The 15,049-nt window shown below is 36.2% G+C and overlaps 1 protein-coding gene across 1 annotated transcript; it reads right to left on the reverse strand.

The window, feature by feature from the left end:
- Window positions 1-6,293: 6,293 nt before the first annotated feature.
- On the reverse strand, window positions 6,294-9,261 carry LOC145015431 (RNA-binding protein 1-like). Its single transcript, XM_078973906.1, has 2 exons — window positions 8,362-9,261; window positions 6,294-7,412 (listed from the first exon to the last, which is right to left on the reverse strand). The coding sequence occupies exons 1-2, from the start codon at window positions 8,584-8,586 to the stop codon at window positions 6,552-6,554; spliced, it is 1,086 nt and encodes a 361-aa protein (XP_078830032.1). The 5' UTR covers window positions 8,587-9,261; the 3' UTR covers window positions 6,294-6,551.
- Between the last annotated feature and the right edge of the window lie 5,788 nt (window positions 9,262-15,049).

A 15,049-nucleotide genomic window follows, 5' to 3' on the forward strand; every position in this document is an offset into this window, starting at 1 on the left:
CGCGGCGGTGAAAAAGCCAGGTACGTACCTAAGACAGTCCCGGTTAATCCTGTTCGTTGGATCGAACTATAAAAGGCTATTTTCATCTAATTCTTTAGAAAATATTTATATTATTTTTTGGTGTATTAAAATTTTTATTTATCTTTTTTAAGTTTGATTTAAGATTTTTTGACCTCAAAAAATCCCAATTTATCTTCATACAACAATTAACAAAACATTATATCATCAACTGGTCGAGAAAAAAAAAAGTGTGGGGGAATTTTGATTGCATACGAAATATCCAAGGGGAATGAAAAAGTTAGATGTAAAAAGTGTGGGTTGTTCATGGGAAAATATGGCAATAGTATTTTGGAGGCTCATACAATTAAAACGTATCCGTTTTAAAAAAATCAAGTGAATCTGGATCAACAGAATATTATTCTCGATAGCATGATCTTTATTTACAACAATGATGTGATTCGAGAAAGTTTTTGCAACTTCGTGATTCAAGCGTATCTGGCTCAACATAATATTACTTCCGACAGCGTAGTCTTTATTTACAACAATGATATGATTAGAGAAAGCTCTTGCAAGTTCGTGATTCAAGCGAATCCAAATGAACAGTTACTCTTGACAGCGCGGTCTTTATTTACAACGATGATGTGATTCGAGAAAGTTTTTGTAAGTTCATGATTCATAAAAAATTAATTGCAAAATATAAACTTATGTTAGATTGCTCGTATTTTCGTATCCAATGTGTTTGTCGTATGACTAATTTGGTGGTGCAGGATGATATAAAACAAATAAATCCTACAATTGAAAACTCAAAATATTGTTAACAAAAGTTTTTGGATTTAAAAAAAAAAAAAAAAAAAAAAAAAAAAAAAAAAAAACTACAATGGAAAAATATCTATGTTTTGTATTTTCCGTCAATGTAACTCCATATAGCTCTCATTGTTAACACTAAATGGAGTTCAATGTGTATGATGTTTGAAAGTTTGAAACATCAAATACTAGCTTTGTAATTATTTTACAACATACTTTCAAAAGGAAAACACAGGTTCGGATTATGACTGGGATTTTATGGAAATATTTGTGGAAATGGTAAACGTTTTTAAACAATCAACATTTTTATATAGGATATATATTATCCTACAAGTCCTTTATTACTATATGAGTATGGTTGATGAACATCCCAAAAATACAATCTAAAGAATTCATTTTTAATCATTAATAAAACCATAAATATCATTCATCATATAAAAATCATAAGTTGTGTATCTCAAAAATATCATAAACAACTATCAATATACCATAGTATAAACATCTTAGGCTGAAACAAAATGGTGTGTACACTGCAGTCATCCCGAGCTCTTACCTTTGCTACCGGAAGTACCTGAAACTAAAACTGAAAACTACAAGCACGAAGCTTAGTGTGTGTCCCCAAACTACTACATATCATACATATAAACACATAATCCCATAATAACATACATTGGGCCTTGCCCGCTACATCGGGCCCCGCCCGGGCGCCCGGCATCGGGTCGAAGTCCGGCATCGAGCAAAGCTCGGTATACATAAGCATATCAACAAATACATATAAACATAAACACATAACATAAATAAATAAACATTCCTCGGGCCCCGCCCGGCATCGAACCAAAATCGGGAAGCATATAAACATTCCTCGGAAATGAGGCCAACATTTGGGTAACCATTTGGATGTTCCGAATCCAATCATTAAAATTTGTCCCATCGAAGATCACCCTCCCACACAAGTTCATGAGTGAGAACGAGTCGGATGAGGTGGAGCCTGAAGCGTTGTGGTTGTTCTAATTATACATCTGAAAAGGAAAAGAGATAAAGTTTGATTAGATAAGAATCCATAATTAAACACCCAAATGAGAAATTAGGGCTAGAAACCAACAACATTATTTGCAATTTAGAAGAGGAATGTCGTAATCTAAACAACAAATAATTTGAAGGTAAGTGAATGATGATTGCTAATTTCCACCATGAAAAGCAATTAAGTTTTAAATGTATTGAAACTCCTAGATCTTTTGAGATCCATTGAACTTTTCAATGACATGTTTAAATCTCGATATGCCCTTCAAGTTTTTGACTGGGATACCGAGGATCACATACAGGGTGTGAATAACCATGCAAATATATATGGTGCCCTTAATGTTACAGTCACCTAATCATGCAAATGTACATCGAGTCACCCTTTGTCACCTTTGCCTAGACCCAAATTAGTGTGTTGGTTAACCACACACGCTCTACTAACGTCTTAGCAAGGGTACAAAGTGTAATTTCATGGAATAGCATCATATTCACATTTTGCCTAAAGTAACTAAGATTAGGAATTTTATAAAGCATTTATAAATCATTATACTTTTAATGGGGGATTGGTTGCCCCATCCTACCCGTTTGGCTAACGACCCTCCACCAACCAAGAAAGCGGTGCGTGAGAGTGGACACCCATTAAACGGCCATTTTATAGGCCATAACCTTATACCCCCTTATAGATTGGCTTCGTGAATGAACTCTACTAACGGTAAGACTAGCATTTAAGTTATACATATATAATAATTATTCTTATAATATTATAATAGTATAGGGTAGAATTTTAAACTTGTAAAATTCTAGGGTTTGGAATTTAATTATTTCAAAATTAAATTTTTAATCAAAATTTAAATTTCAAAACTTAGGGCACGTTTTGAAACATTTCAAAACTATCTAGATCAAAATTCAAATAAATAATTAAACAATTAATTTTGGTAATTATCTAATTTTGACCTTTCAATTTTCATGCAAAATAATTATCAAATAATTCAAATAATTAATATTTATCAAATAAGGTAATAATTATCTAATTAAATGACAAAAATCTTTTATTTTGACAAGGATAATCATAAGGAATCAATAAAATTTGTATTTCATCAATTAGAAACAGTTACGACAATTATCCTAAGTCAAAACTAGCAAAAATCCCAAAAATTCCTCTGTCTGACAGCCCGACTCGTCAAGCCCCTTGCAGGACTCACCGAGTTCATCCTACTCGTCGAGTACCTCATTGGGATTGACGAGTCTGTCAAGTACAAAGCACAAAAATCGATTTTCAGCAATGAACAAATGTACCACGCATCAAATACAATAGAAACCAAACAAGTCTCTGATACCACTGATGGGTTTTGAGCAAAAGAACATCCTATGTGCACATGCAAAACCCTAAAACTTTGGATCTAGATTTCTATATTGTACATGCAAATTTATCCAAAGCTTGAAACCCTAATCTAGCATACTATTAAAACGAAATCTAGAATAAAACACGTTTAGATGATACCTTTCAATAGTAGCAAGAATCTTTGATCTTCAAGAAGCTTAGTGTCACAAGTGTAACACCTCTAATGGCTTACAAACACCACAAGCAAGAAGATGATCTAGGAGAAAGGAGATGAGAGACACAATTTTGGCTATAGTAACCTTAGGGTTTCTTGGTGTAGCCGAAACTAAAGCCCTGGGGTCCCTTATATAGCTGAGATGCTAGGGTTTCAGTCAAGACCCTAATTGGATGACTTAGGCCCTAAGCAGCTTAAGAACCTTCTGGAATAAGGCCTCCTTGGATGAAATTAGAGTGGGCTTGCACTCCAAATTTTGTCCCCCTTAATCCCATGAGGATTCACAACCCAAAACCAACTATCACATAATTGATAGTTTCAGTCCCCTTTATTTAATTAATCTCTTTCAGCCACTAAGTTAATTCTTAATTAATTATTGACTCATATTAATCAAACTATATGATTTCTCTTTTAATATATTATTCATATAATATATTAATAAACCATAATAACTTCTCTCTCTCCATAAATCATCCTATCCAGTTGCTTTGGTGAAGGCAACCCAAAATGATCATGCACAACCGGGTCAAGTACATAACAAATATAGTTATGGGCTTAGACACTAATCCAACAACACATACATCTAGCATCCTAACATAATAAACCATTGGCAGGCATTGGTGTCTTCGACCCGCTAAACATGGTAATGAAAACTCACCTCAAATTGCTGAATCACACAGATAAATATATGCTTGTTGGTCTGACAATCATCATGCTATCATCATAAAACAACATCTAATTAATATTGGATCTTGGCCCATACCAATAATCCAAGACACTTAGCCCAAGCCCAGGGTAAAATCATTTTACCCTTTTTCCTATTTTGGCCCAAAACCAAGGCCCAGTTATCGCCTAAAAGGCCCAAATGTGGCATAATCTTCCAAATTGGGCTCGAAGCCCACCATGGCCTAAAATCCAAGGGAACCCAAAGCACTAGCCAAAAGCCTAAATCAGAAGCCTAATGGCCCCAACAAGGCCCAAATGAAGAAAACCCAGCCTATGGCCTAAACCGAGAATGCAAGCCCAAAAAGCCCATCTACTGAGTATATGGGGCGTACTCAGCTTGTATGCTTAGCGTACATCATCTGGGGCTAGTACGCCTAGCATACTCCCCATCTTGCCACCCTACTCCATTAAGCACTTAATCTATTAAGATTTCAAGTCAAATTCTCATATCTGATTCTATAAGACCACTTATCACGTAAAGTTGGAAACGTTACACACATGATGGGCTCAAGAGCTTAATAAAGGTCTTAACACATGCATGGGTCCAAATGTTCCATAAATTTGACATTTTTTTGAACTTGGGGACTGAATGGAGCTAAGATCTAGTATCTATTGCCTCTGGAGTAGATCAATAGCTCTCCTTTAATACATGGACTCAAAAAGATGCACAAATGTTCCATGAACTAGATCTAACATAGAATAGGGTGTAAGATTTTTACATCAAAAAGCTTGCAAATGTGGAAGTGATATTAGATCCACAAGCTCAATCAACTTCTCCAAGGGCTTCTCTTCTCCTTCTCCGCCTTAAGACACCAAAGATCTCTTTATAAAGCTCACAAACTTACTAACACACTTAGCGTTTTGTTCTTTAGGACAAGGAGGATGGAGGTTGGTCTAAAACGTCCAAGAGGTAGGTTTAAGATGCTTAAATAGGGCACAAACCCTTAAAATTAAGGTTTTGTCCCAGACATGCATGCGTACTCCACTTGCGCCCAACGTACATGGATGGAATCTGCGATCATCAGGAGGCTAGTATGCTAAGCGTACTCATAGATTACGCTTCGCGTACTGGCAAATGACCATATTGAAAACAGTTTAACAGTACGGACTAAAAGTGGAACTTACCCAACTTGAATGTTACATTTTACCTCAGCGGCGGTGGAGGTTTGCATTTGCTTAAAGGATTACTTGGATCTGATGTAACACATATAATACTTGTCAACACTCGAAGGCCCGCTTCAAGATAATGTCGAGCTAGAAATAATCGAACAAGAATGGGAACAAGGCATAGCAATGCCTCCGAAACTGGCGTATGACATCGACGAAGACAAAGATAAAAAGAATGGTATCAATGAGACCTTTTACCCTGTCCACAAAGGTTGAACAACAAAACAAAGGCGTAGAAGACTACAAAAATGAAGACAATTTGGCAAAATATTTTAACGCACTTTATTATTATTAAGCAGTTTAAATTTTGGCATCCAAAAATCTCTTCTATTCGATGTTTGATGTATATTTTAAATATTATAATGAACCTATGCCGCATGTTATGTTATATTTGGGTATTTAAAATGGTATTTTGAAAAAATAAATTCCAAATAGGACTAAACCGATCCAAAAACAATAAAGTAAAAACCGGTCAAGTCCAAACCGGATCCGATACTTGCTTACGTCACTCAAACTACATCCAAATCGGATCGAAACAATGTGCAAGATGAGAAAAGCCTTATGAACTCTCTTATTCCATTCACCCACCTATGTTGGACAAAAGAATTTGCCAACTTGCAATTTATCCCCTTTTAAATTTCCAACAAATTCACCTTGATCTATGATCTTTCCTTAAGGACCGGTGACATTTTTCTATTTTCTGGTATTATTTAATATTTGTTTGAATTTTGTTAGTTGACCGTAGCTTTTGATTAGGATACATTTTCCTAATCAAATTTGAATTCGGTTATTCTGTATCATAATCTCTTTGTTTCTGCGACGTATCATTTTACATTTTGATAATAAAACCGAAACTTATTTGGGATTCTAGGATCATTCTTGGTGTTCTTTGTTTTGTACAAGTATTTTCGTACACGGTGTGCCATCAATCTCTCGCGTGGACTACACAAGGAAGCAATCGTTGTCATCTTTCAATTAAAAGTCAAAATCAAAAAACGAATAGCAACAGCAACAACTAGATGCAAGAACATTAAATCTTTCAACATTGGAGTCATCAATAGCCAAATCAACACAAATAAACAGAACTATTTTACACAAATCCAAATCCAGAATCCATAAATTATTAAAACTAGAAAATGATACACAGAAACCCAACATCTTTATAACAAAGTTAGAGACTTGGAGGTGAGGTGACTAAACAAATGGTTACCATGGTAAATTACCAAAACACCCCCAAACCCAAATCAGTATCAGAAATCTTCCACCTTTCCAAATCAGTCAGTTCATATTCATGTTCATGTTACCTTCAACACCACCACTTTGATCATTTCTACCAGCCTCCCCACCAGATGACCCCAAAGAATTGTTGTTATCTACATCCACCATGAGTTGCTCACCACCACCACCGAGTTGACTCGGCACCCCACTCGGTACGCCCCCCACAATCCCATTATAACCATTTGCCGCCATACTCATCAGCCCATGTCCACCATTCAAGTAAGCCGGAAAAATAGTCAATGGCAACGGATTACCCCTGATACTAACCATCGCCGGACCACCCCACGGAACCCTAGGTGTCACCGGAGCCAACCCATAACCACCCACCGGAAAACCACCGCCAAACACACCACCACCATAAGGGTAACCGCCATACCCCGGGAACGGTCCGTAACTCGGTAAAACCTCGTATCTAGGTCTATACGCCGCCTGTTGATGACCGGAAAAGTTAGAATCACGGTTAATGCCGCCGGTATTGCCGCTAGTAGTGGCGGAGATCTCTTTAGGAACAGCCCTTTTGACCTCAACTAACTTACCACATAATTCATGGAAGTTTTTTTGCATGACTTCTTCAACTGAGTCTTCAGAGTCAAAAGTAATGAATCCAAAACCACGGGGTCTGTGTGTTACATTGTCATGCATCACAACCACATCTGTGATTCTACCGAATTTTTCAAAGTAGAATTTGAAGTCATCTTCAGTTAAGTTAGCAGATAACCCACCTACGAAAATCTTTTTAGTCTTTATGTTATCGTTGCTTTTAGTACCATTACTTTTTCCATTATTCCTATTTTGCCCTCGATTCTGTTCTTGATGATTTTGGTTTTGTTCACTTCTGGGTACTGCTTTTTTCACTTCAACCTATCAAGAATCATTAAAAGAATCATGGATAGAAAGAAAAGATTGTATATTGACTGTTGGGTTTGACTTCTGAAGTTATAAAAACTAATTTTATGAAGATTTCACACCTATCACATGTTTATAAAAAATCTGCAACAATTTTCAATTCAATTTGGAAAAGGGAAAACATGTGGTTTGACAAGAAAGCCCAAAGATTTTGATAGTTTGATCGCAATACATGGTTCTTGAAAACTGTTGTGATATTTTCTCATAGTTTTTCCAAGAATGGAAGAAAAACACTACCCTTTTGTAAAATAAGTGATTTGGGAAAAGAAAAAAAAAAAAAAGTAAAAGATTACCGCATTTTTACAAAATCATCTATTGTTTTCTTTGAAAGATTGTTAAAATAATAGTTAGGTTACAAAAAAAGGCAAGTTAAAGACTTAAAGTCAATAAAATCAGTCATTCCAAAAAGAAGTGATAATTCAATCTACTACTACTTTCAAAAGCATAGTTGACTCGTAATTTTTGTTTTATAGCTCAAAAAGGTGCAAAGACTTCCATAATTTGTCCAAAAACACTTATTTTAGCAAATTTAGTACTCCAAAAAGTAATCAAATGTAACCTAATGGTACTTTTAAATGCCAAATTAACTCAATACTTTAGTTTCATACCTCCAAAAAGGATTTTCTTAATACTTTCATCAACTTGTTTCTTAAGCCAGAACAAAACTTTCTAAGCAGGCGATGGAACATTTGAATGTGCTTTAAATTGATTATTACCACTTAAAAGGTTTTGATTACTTGGTATCAAAATAATTTGGGGTAAGAAGTCGTGGGAACTGGGAAACAACTAATATAGCACTTAAAAGTCAAACTTTAAGTTTTATGGTCAAATTAAAACAACCACGAAAGAAAAAATTTCGATGCAAATATGCAAAATTAGTGATAAATTTGATGGAAATACAAACCGTTCTCCCAAGAATTGTATGAGTGTCGAGAAGAACTTTATCAAGAGCTGATGCATCTGAGAAAGAAACAAACGCGAACCCACGAGGGCTACCAGTGGTTCGATCTTTAGCAATCACTGAACCCACCACAGTCCCATAATTTCTGAAATGATCTCGCAACACATCTTCTGTGGTCTCCCAAGAAATCCCACCCACGAACACCTTACTTTGATCACAATCCTCCATTGAAACTAAAAGAAATTAACTTTACGAAGCAAAAGAAGATGAATTATAAACAAGAAAAGAAAGAAACGTCGTTTCTTGATCTTATCTGGTCAGAGGGTTTATCAACAAAACAGAAGAGGAAAACTATAAAACATTAACTGTAAACAACAAAAGGTAAATTTCATTTTCTTGGTTCTTCTGGGGTTTCATGAAAAGCTATAAAGAGTTGGGGATTTTGGAAGGAAAACAAACACTGCACTTTGATTTAGCGTAAACAAATCAAAAACTAAACAACACCCAGAAAAATAATTGTTTAAAAAACAAGTGTTTGAAACAAAGAAAGCCCTTTTATGTTTTTCTAGGGTTTCAAGAACAGCAAAAAGGGTTTTGTGTAAATTGTGTTGAACATTGGAATTTTTTGGGAGCAAAACGAAATAAACCCTTTTTATTTTTATTTTTCTAGGGTTTCAAGAACCGAAACCCAGAGAAAACTGAAATTGATTTTTAGGGTTTCAAATTGAAGAAAGGTTTGGGTATGTAGTAAACGGAAGACACTGAAAACAAAAAAAGGTGGAGTGCAATTGAGAAAATTGGAGGCATTTTATTAGATTCTGTCGAGAATCCAACTGCGTTTAGGAAACGAACGACCTGGGGTGTGGGAGTGGAGATGGGTTCCTTTGACTTTGACCGTCTATATCATCTATCTGGCCGTAGGTCAGTCTTTAGGTCAACTATATTACGAGGATAAATCCAAATCCAAAACAATCCATTAATTAATTACATTTTATTGTACACAATTATATAAAGGAATTTTTTAGTTAAATTTTAAATTATTTTAAAAAAAAAAAATAGTTAGAAAATTCAAAAATAATCCAAATAGTCATGGCTTTTGAAGGTGATCACCAACTAAAATCTAGATAGTATGTGGAAATCTAAGGTATTGTTTGTTTTTCTTTAAACTTCTTCTAACTATTTATTATTGCGTCGTGCAGCACATGCGTAACATTTGGCCCTATGCAGTTGTTTGTTTTTCATAAGATTTCTGACTTAAAAACTGTTGCATGTGTGTTGTGTACCGCATCACTTGACCCTCTGCTTCAAACTTTTTCACACCTTACTTTAACTTATTGTAGCAGTCTGCAGAGGTTAAAAAACAAACAAACTTTTTATTACATGTTGCAGCTTTTTGATCCCCTTCTTCTGCTACAGATAATTGCAGAGGTGGTCTATAGACTTCAGACATCTTCACTTCGAAAAAACAAACGACACCTAACTGTCATGCATTTTTTTTAAAGATTTTGCATGTTATTATTTGCAAAGATATGAGTTTTCATAAATGGTGAACCGCAAAATTCTCTTTTTGAAAATCTTGAAAAAAATTGTGTTTTTTGGGAAAAAAACATGTATTGTCATTTCTAGGGACTGCGAAAAACAAAAATCGTATTGTGAACATCAGAATTTGTACCGTTAATATATGTACATTGTAGTCCCGCATCTGCTCATCAATCAGCTCAGCACTAGCAACTGAACACGAACAGAACCTGAACGTACTCCACGTGTGATCATCATCATTCTGAAAAGCAACCATACAAGAATCAGATCATACCTATAAAATTCCATATCCTACAGGCTTCCTAGAATCTTTGTGGCCATTATTGATTCAAGTATGGATCATGTGCTTTCAATAGTATGGGCTCAATACTACCTTCCATTGTAACGCCCGTAGATTCGGGCTAGTCAATTTAGAGACGATAGGCATCAAAAATGAATTTTTGATGAAAGATTATTTAGAACGAATAATCTTAATTAAGTTATAGTATATGTTACAAGGTTTCCGTACATATAAAGAACGCCGAAATCCGAGTTATAACGAAGAAGTTATGACCTGTCAAAGTTTCGCGACAGAACCGGCATGACACAACGCGACGTAAAAAGTGAATTTACGTTAGAGCGATATTTAGCCTTAGCAATCTAAATGAAAGTCGTAGAATACGTTAAACCATGAGCATGCATAAAAAGAACGCCCAAATCTGACTTCGTATGAGGAAGTTATGATTTTTCGAAGTTTCGACTTAGCAGTATGCAGCCCGAATGCTCGATTTGAGACCGAGCGGTTTTTAGCCGAAACAATCTAAATGAGAATTGAAGATCTCATTAATTGTAGTAAAATGATAAAAAGATAGGCGAAAACGGACGTCGGATGAAGAAGTTATGATTTTATAACGGAGTTTTCCTGTCCCGACCTACTAAAAATAAATAATAAAAATAAAATCAAAATTAGCCGACGGAGTCTAAACGAAAGTTGTAGATCGTAGTCTCACCTACGCGTGGATATAAAAACGTCGAAAACTGAGTTCGTATGAGGAATATATGAATTTTTGAAGTTTATTTAATAATTTCAATATTTAATTTAAATAAAAATTGACCGATATTATCCATGGGGGGAGTCAGCGACCTTATCGTCGTTACGCCCTGCGTAATGAAATTTACGCCCCGCGTAAATCGGGCTTTAGCCCCCTATAAAAGGAAGTCAAGTGCAGCTGATTCAGTTGCTCATTTCTTCCCGTTTTCTCGCGTTTTTGCATCGTTTTTCGTGCAAGAAATATCCCGAAGCCCCGGTATCATTCCCGAGCCCCGAAGCAAGTCTCGAGGCCCCGAAGATCCCGAGAAGTGCAATTCCCGAGCCGAAGCTCTGCCCGCGAAGAGTCCGGTTTTTGTGAAGATCTTCCAGATCTACCGAAGAATACTACTTCTACAAGTCGTAGTGTTGTCCGATCACCTTCTGATCAAGTGAGTGTGTAGTTACTTTCTTCTAACGCATAATTATGAAGTATTTTATACAAAATACGTGTTATGTGTATATATATTGTGGTTTATATGTGTGAGTGTGTGGTTACTCTCTTCTAAACACATAAATATAAATCATTAGCTATGAAATACGTGCTATGTGTTATATATTAATTGTCTGTATGAGATGGGCTTGGAATTGATGTTTTTATATAGGTGTTAAATGATTTAAACTATATATGTAATTTTTATCTACAAATATGTTGGGTAGAACATGGGTAGATGAAATAGTTGATGTGTGTTGAACGAATGTGATAAGAGAAAGGTGAGGATATAATGGTGATGATAATTAGGTGATGAGAAACAAGTGATGATGATTAGGTGATGAGAAATAGGTGATGATAGAAAGGTAATGATAAATAGGTGATGTGAGATGAGAGGAGATACCATAACCTTGACCGGCGATGTGGAAATTTGGCGATGTAGTCATCTACCAGAGTATAGATGGCGACCACGGACTATTCTAGATGACCTCGTGGAAGCACCAGCAGGCTCATAACCTGTAGGTGATGAATTACGAGTCCAGGCGATGTTGTGGCTACGTATTCATGCGATGATACTCTAACCCTTACTATGAATTACGAGTCCAGGCGATGTTGTGGCTATGTATTCATGCGATGATAGTCTAACCCTTATTATGACTTACTAGTCCAGGCGATGTTGTGACTACGTATTCATGCGATGATCCTTAGGAAAAAGTCCTTAGGAACAAACATACAAGGAAATGTGATGTAAGGAGATGAGAGGTAAATATGATGTAGGAGATGACCCTTAGGATAATTCCTTAGGGAAGGTACTTAAGAAATAAATGGAGATAACGGGGATGGGTAATTGGGTTGATTGTTTGATGATTGAATATAATAATTATATTATTGTGGGTTGAAAACCCTATACGCTCACCAGGCTCCCAAGCCTGACCCACTCAGTTTAATTGTATCACAGGTATTGATACGAAGCTGCTTTGCACTGAGAGATTAAAGGAGATGTAAATCATTAGTGTAATTGAATGTAAGTTTTGTTTATGCTTATATGTCTGTATCGGAACATGACATCCCGAGGTTTTATTATTAAATGAAAATACATTCTCTTTGAGAAATGTTTTGATAAGTTATTATCATATCTTGTTTTGGGAACAAATTCCGCAACCGTTTTCTTTAAAAGATTACTATGATTTTATAAAACAAAGCATAAACAAATCGGTCTTTTCTGGCCGTGAAAATGGGGATGTCACATCCACACCTATCCATACTTTCCTTAAGAATTGTCCCGAATCTTCTAAGTCACCTTCTCATACTGTATTCCAAATACTCGCTAAACAATGCATCCATACCTACTAAAACACTTCCAAGGCTCTCCTAGGTTACCGACCTCACCCTGTCATCAGCTGCTGAAGAACTCCCACTAATGTCAGCTAACTACTAATGCAATCATATGTAACAAATTTTAGAAAATCCTTCGAGTAAAAGACTCAACTCCACAACGGTTAGACTCAAACGAGAATTGTGCGATAGGGCCAAATCCATCACTCTGAGATTATTTAACCTTTACAACATGAGACTTAATGTATTCACTTAATGGTTAATTTACATCAATAAGGGTCTCATGTGACATCCCCAATTTTACGGCTAGAAAAGACCGATATGTTTATGCTTTATTTAAAATCAGAGTATCCTTTTTAAGAATAATATTACGGAATTTGTTCCCAAAAATATGATAAGTATATTATCAAAGCATTTCCGAAGAAATGTATTTTCATTATAATATAAACATTGGGATTTCATCGTCAATACAGTGCATAAGCATAAACAGAAACAGTACAGGCCTTAAGAACATATATTATTCGATTGGCTTCTAATCCATAGATCTCTCATTAGATCATCACTCCTTTGCTCTTTTGCCACTACCTGTAATACAAGAAACTAAGTGTGTAACATACATAAAAATTCACAAAAATTTAAACTTTTCAAAATCAACCCAAGTTCATAAATTGTTTGCAAAATCATCCAAAACCAGTAATGTTTACAAATTGTTTTCAAAATAAATCATTATCAGAGTTTTCCCAGAAATCACAATCATAAAACAAGGAAGTGTACAGTCACGCCTTCGCCTTCCCGCGGTCATTCGAAATACCTGAAACAAAATCCAAAACTATAAGCTTGAAGCTTAGTGACTTCCCCCAAAATACCCGCACAAAAAATAGCACATGTATAATTACAGCATACTATGGGCCCAATCAACTATCAGGTTGGAATACCCCAGGCCCTCAACCATCGGGTTGGAATGCCAACATACGATGGGTCTAGTCATCCTTGGGATGGTATACCCACGAAATACAACCATCGGGTTGGAAAACCCACATACTATGAGTCCACTCATCCTCGGGATGGAATACTCTCGACCCACAACCATCGGGTTGGAATGCCCTGGTCTGTTAACTCTCGCACAAAGCAGATAAGCCTCAACCACCAATCAATCATGTGCAAATATATCAGATAATCATATACTAGTCGATAGACAGACAAACCAATCTACGGATCACTAAGCATAGCAACATCATATCTACCAGGATACTGATCTAACTGATCATAACCACATAGAACCATCTTATCTACCAGGATACCGATCTAACAAATCACACTAACAATAAAGTATGATAACAATCCAAATGGTCGGCCTTGGTGCCTTCGAGCCTTGAGTATAATGAGGAAAACTCACCTCACAATGTCGAACGAAACTGAAAAGATCAAACTCCCGAAACACGACTCCAAACACCAACAACTACAACCACAATTGATCCAATTCCATAAGTTCCCAAATGACCAAAATACCCTCAGAAGTCAAACTTGGTCAATCCTTGGTCAAAGTCAAAGTCAACGGTCAAGGTCAACAGTCCATGTTGACCCAACTCCTCGACTGCAGCTTACAGAATCGTCGAGTTCCTTCAGTACTCAGAAAGTCGCGAAAACCCTAGTCAACTAGCCGAGTTACCAAGTAACTCGTCGAGTCCATGCAACATTCAGGATATCAGGAAAACCCCAACCAACTCGTCGAGTTATCTCACTAACTCGTCGAGTCCATGCATAATCTTAAAAGCGAGAAAACCTCATTCAACTCATCGAGTTGACTGTGCAAATCATCAAGTTCCATCACGTCTTTCCTCATTCAGACGTTTTTAAATGAAACCATGGCCCCAAACTATAGATCTAGCCTCCCAGGGTGTAGTTGCCACATAAAGTTGCTAACTTTACGTGCATGCAAGGCTTTATGAAGCTAAAACACTTAAAACTAGCCTTATAAAAAGGTTTAGGGTAAGGAGAAAGGCCAAAGCTTCATAAAGCTTTAGGCTTTATGTCAAAAGGGGTCTAGAGGAGTCCAGATCTGAAGTTACAACTTCAAGTCGTGCTCAAAATCAGAAATGCTTCAAGGATAAGCTAGAAATGGCCCCAAACTCTTGGATGAATAGATATAGTAAGAGAATGATCAAGGTAATGACTCTTTACCTTCAAATGGATGTCAAAATGATGTAGATGATGGATCTACAATCCCCTTCTCATTCCAAGCTCCTAGTTCTTCAAACTTATTCAAGAAATGCACCAAAAACACACTTTTAGCCTCACATAGATACACACACACACTC

Source organism: Lactuca saligna, chromosome 9 (assembly GCF_052625555.1).
Source record: "Lactuca saligna cultivar CGN05327 chromosome 9, ASM5262555v1, whole genome shotgun sequence".
NCBI classification, from domain to species: domain Eukaryota; kingdom Viridiplantae; phylum Streptophyta; class Magnoliopsida; order Asterales; family Asteraceae; genus Lactuca; species Lactuca saligna.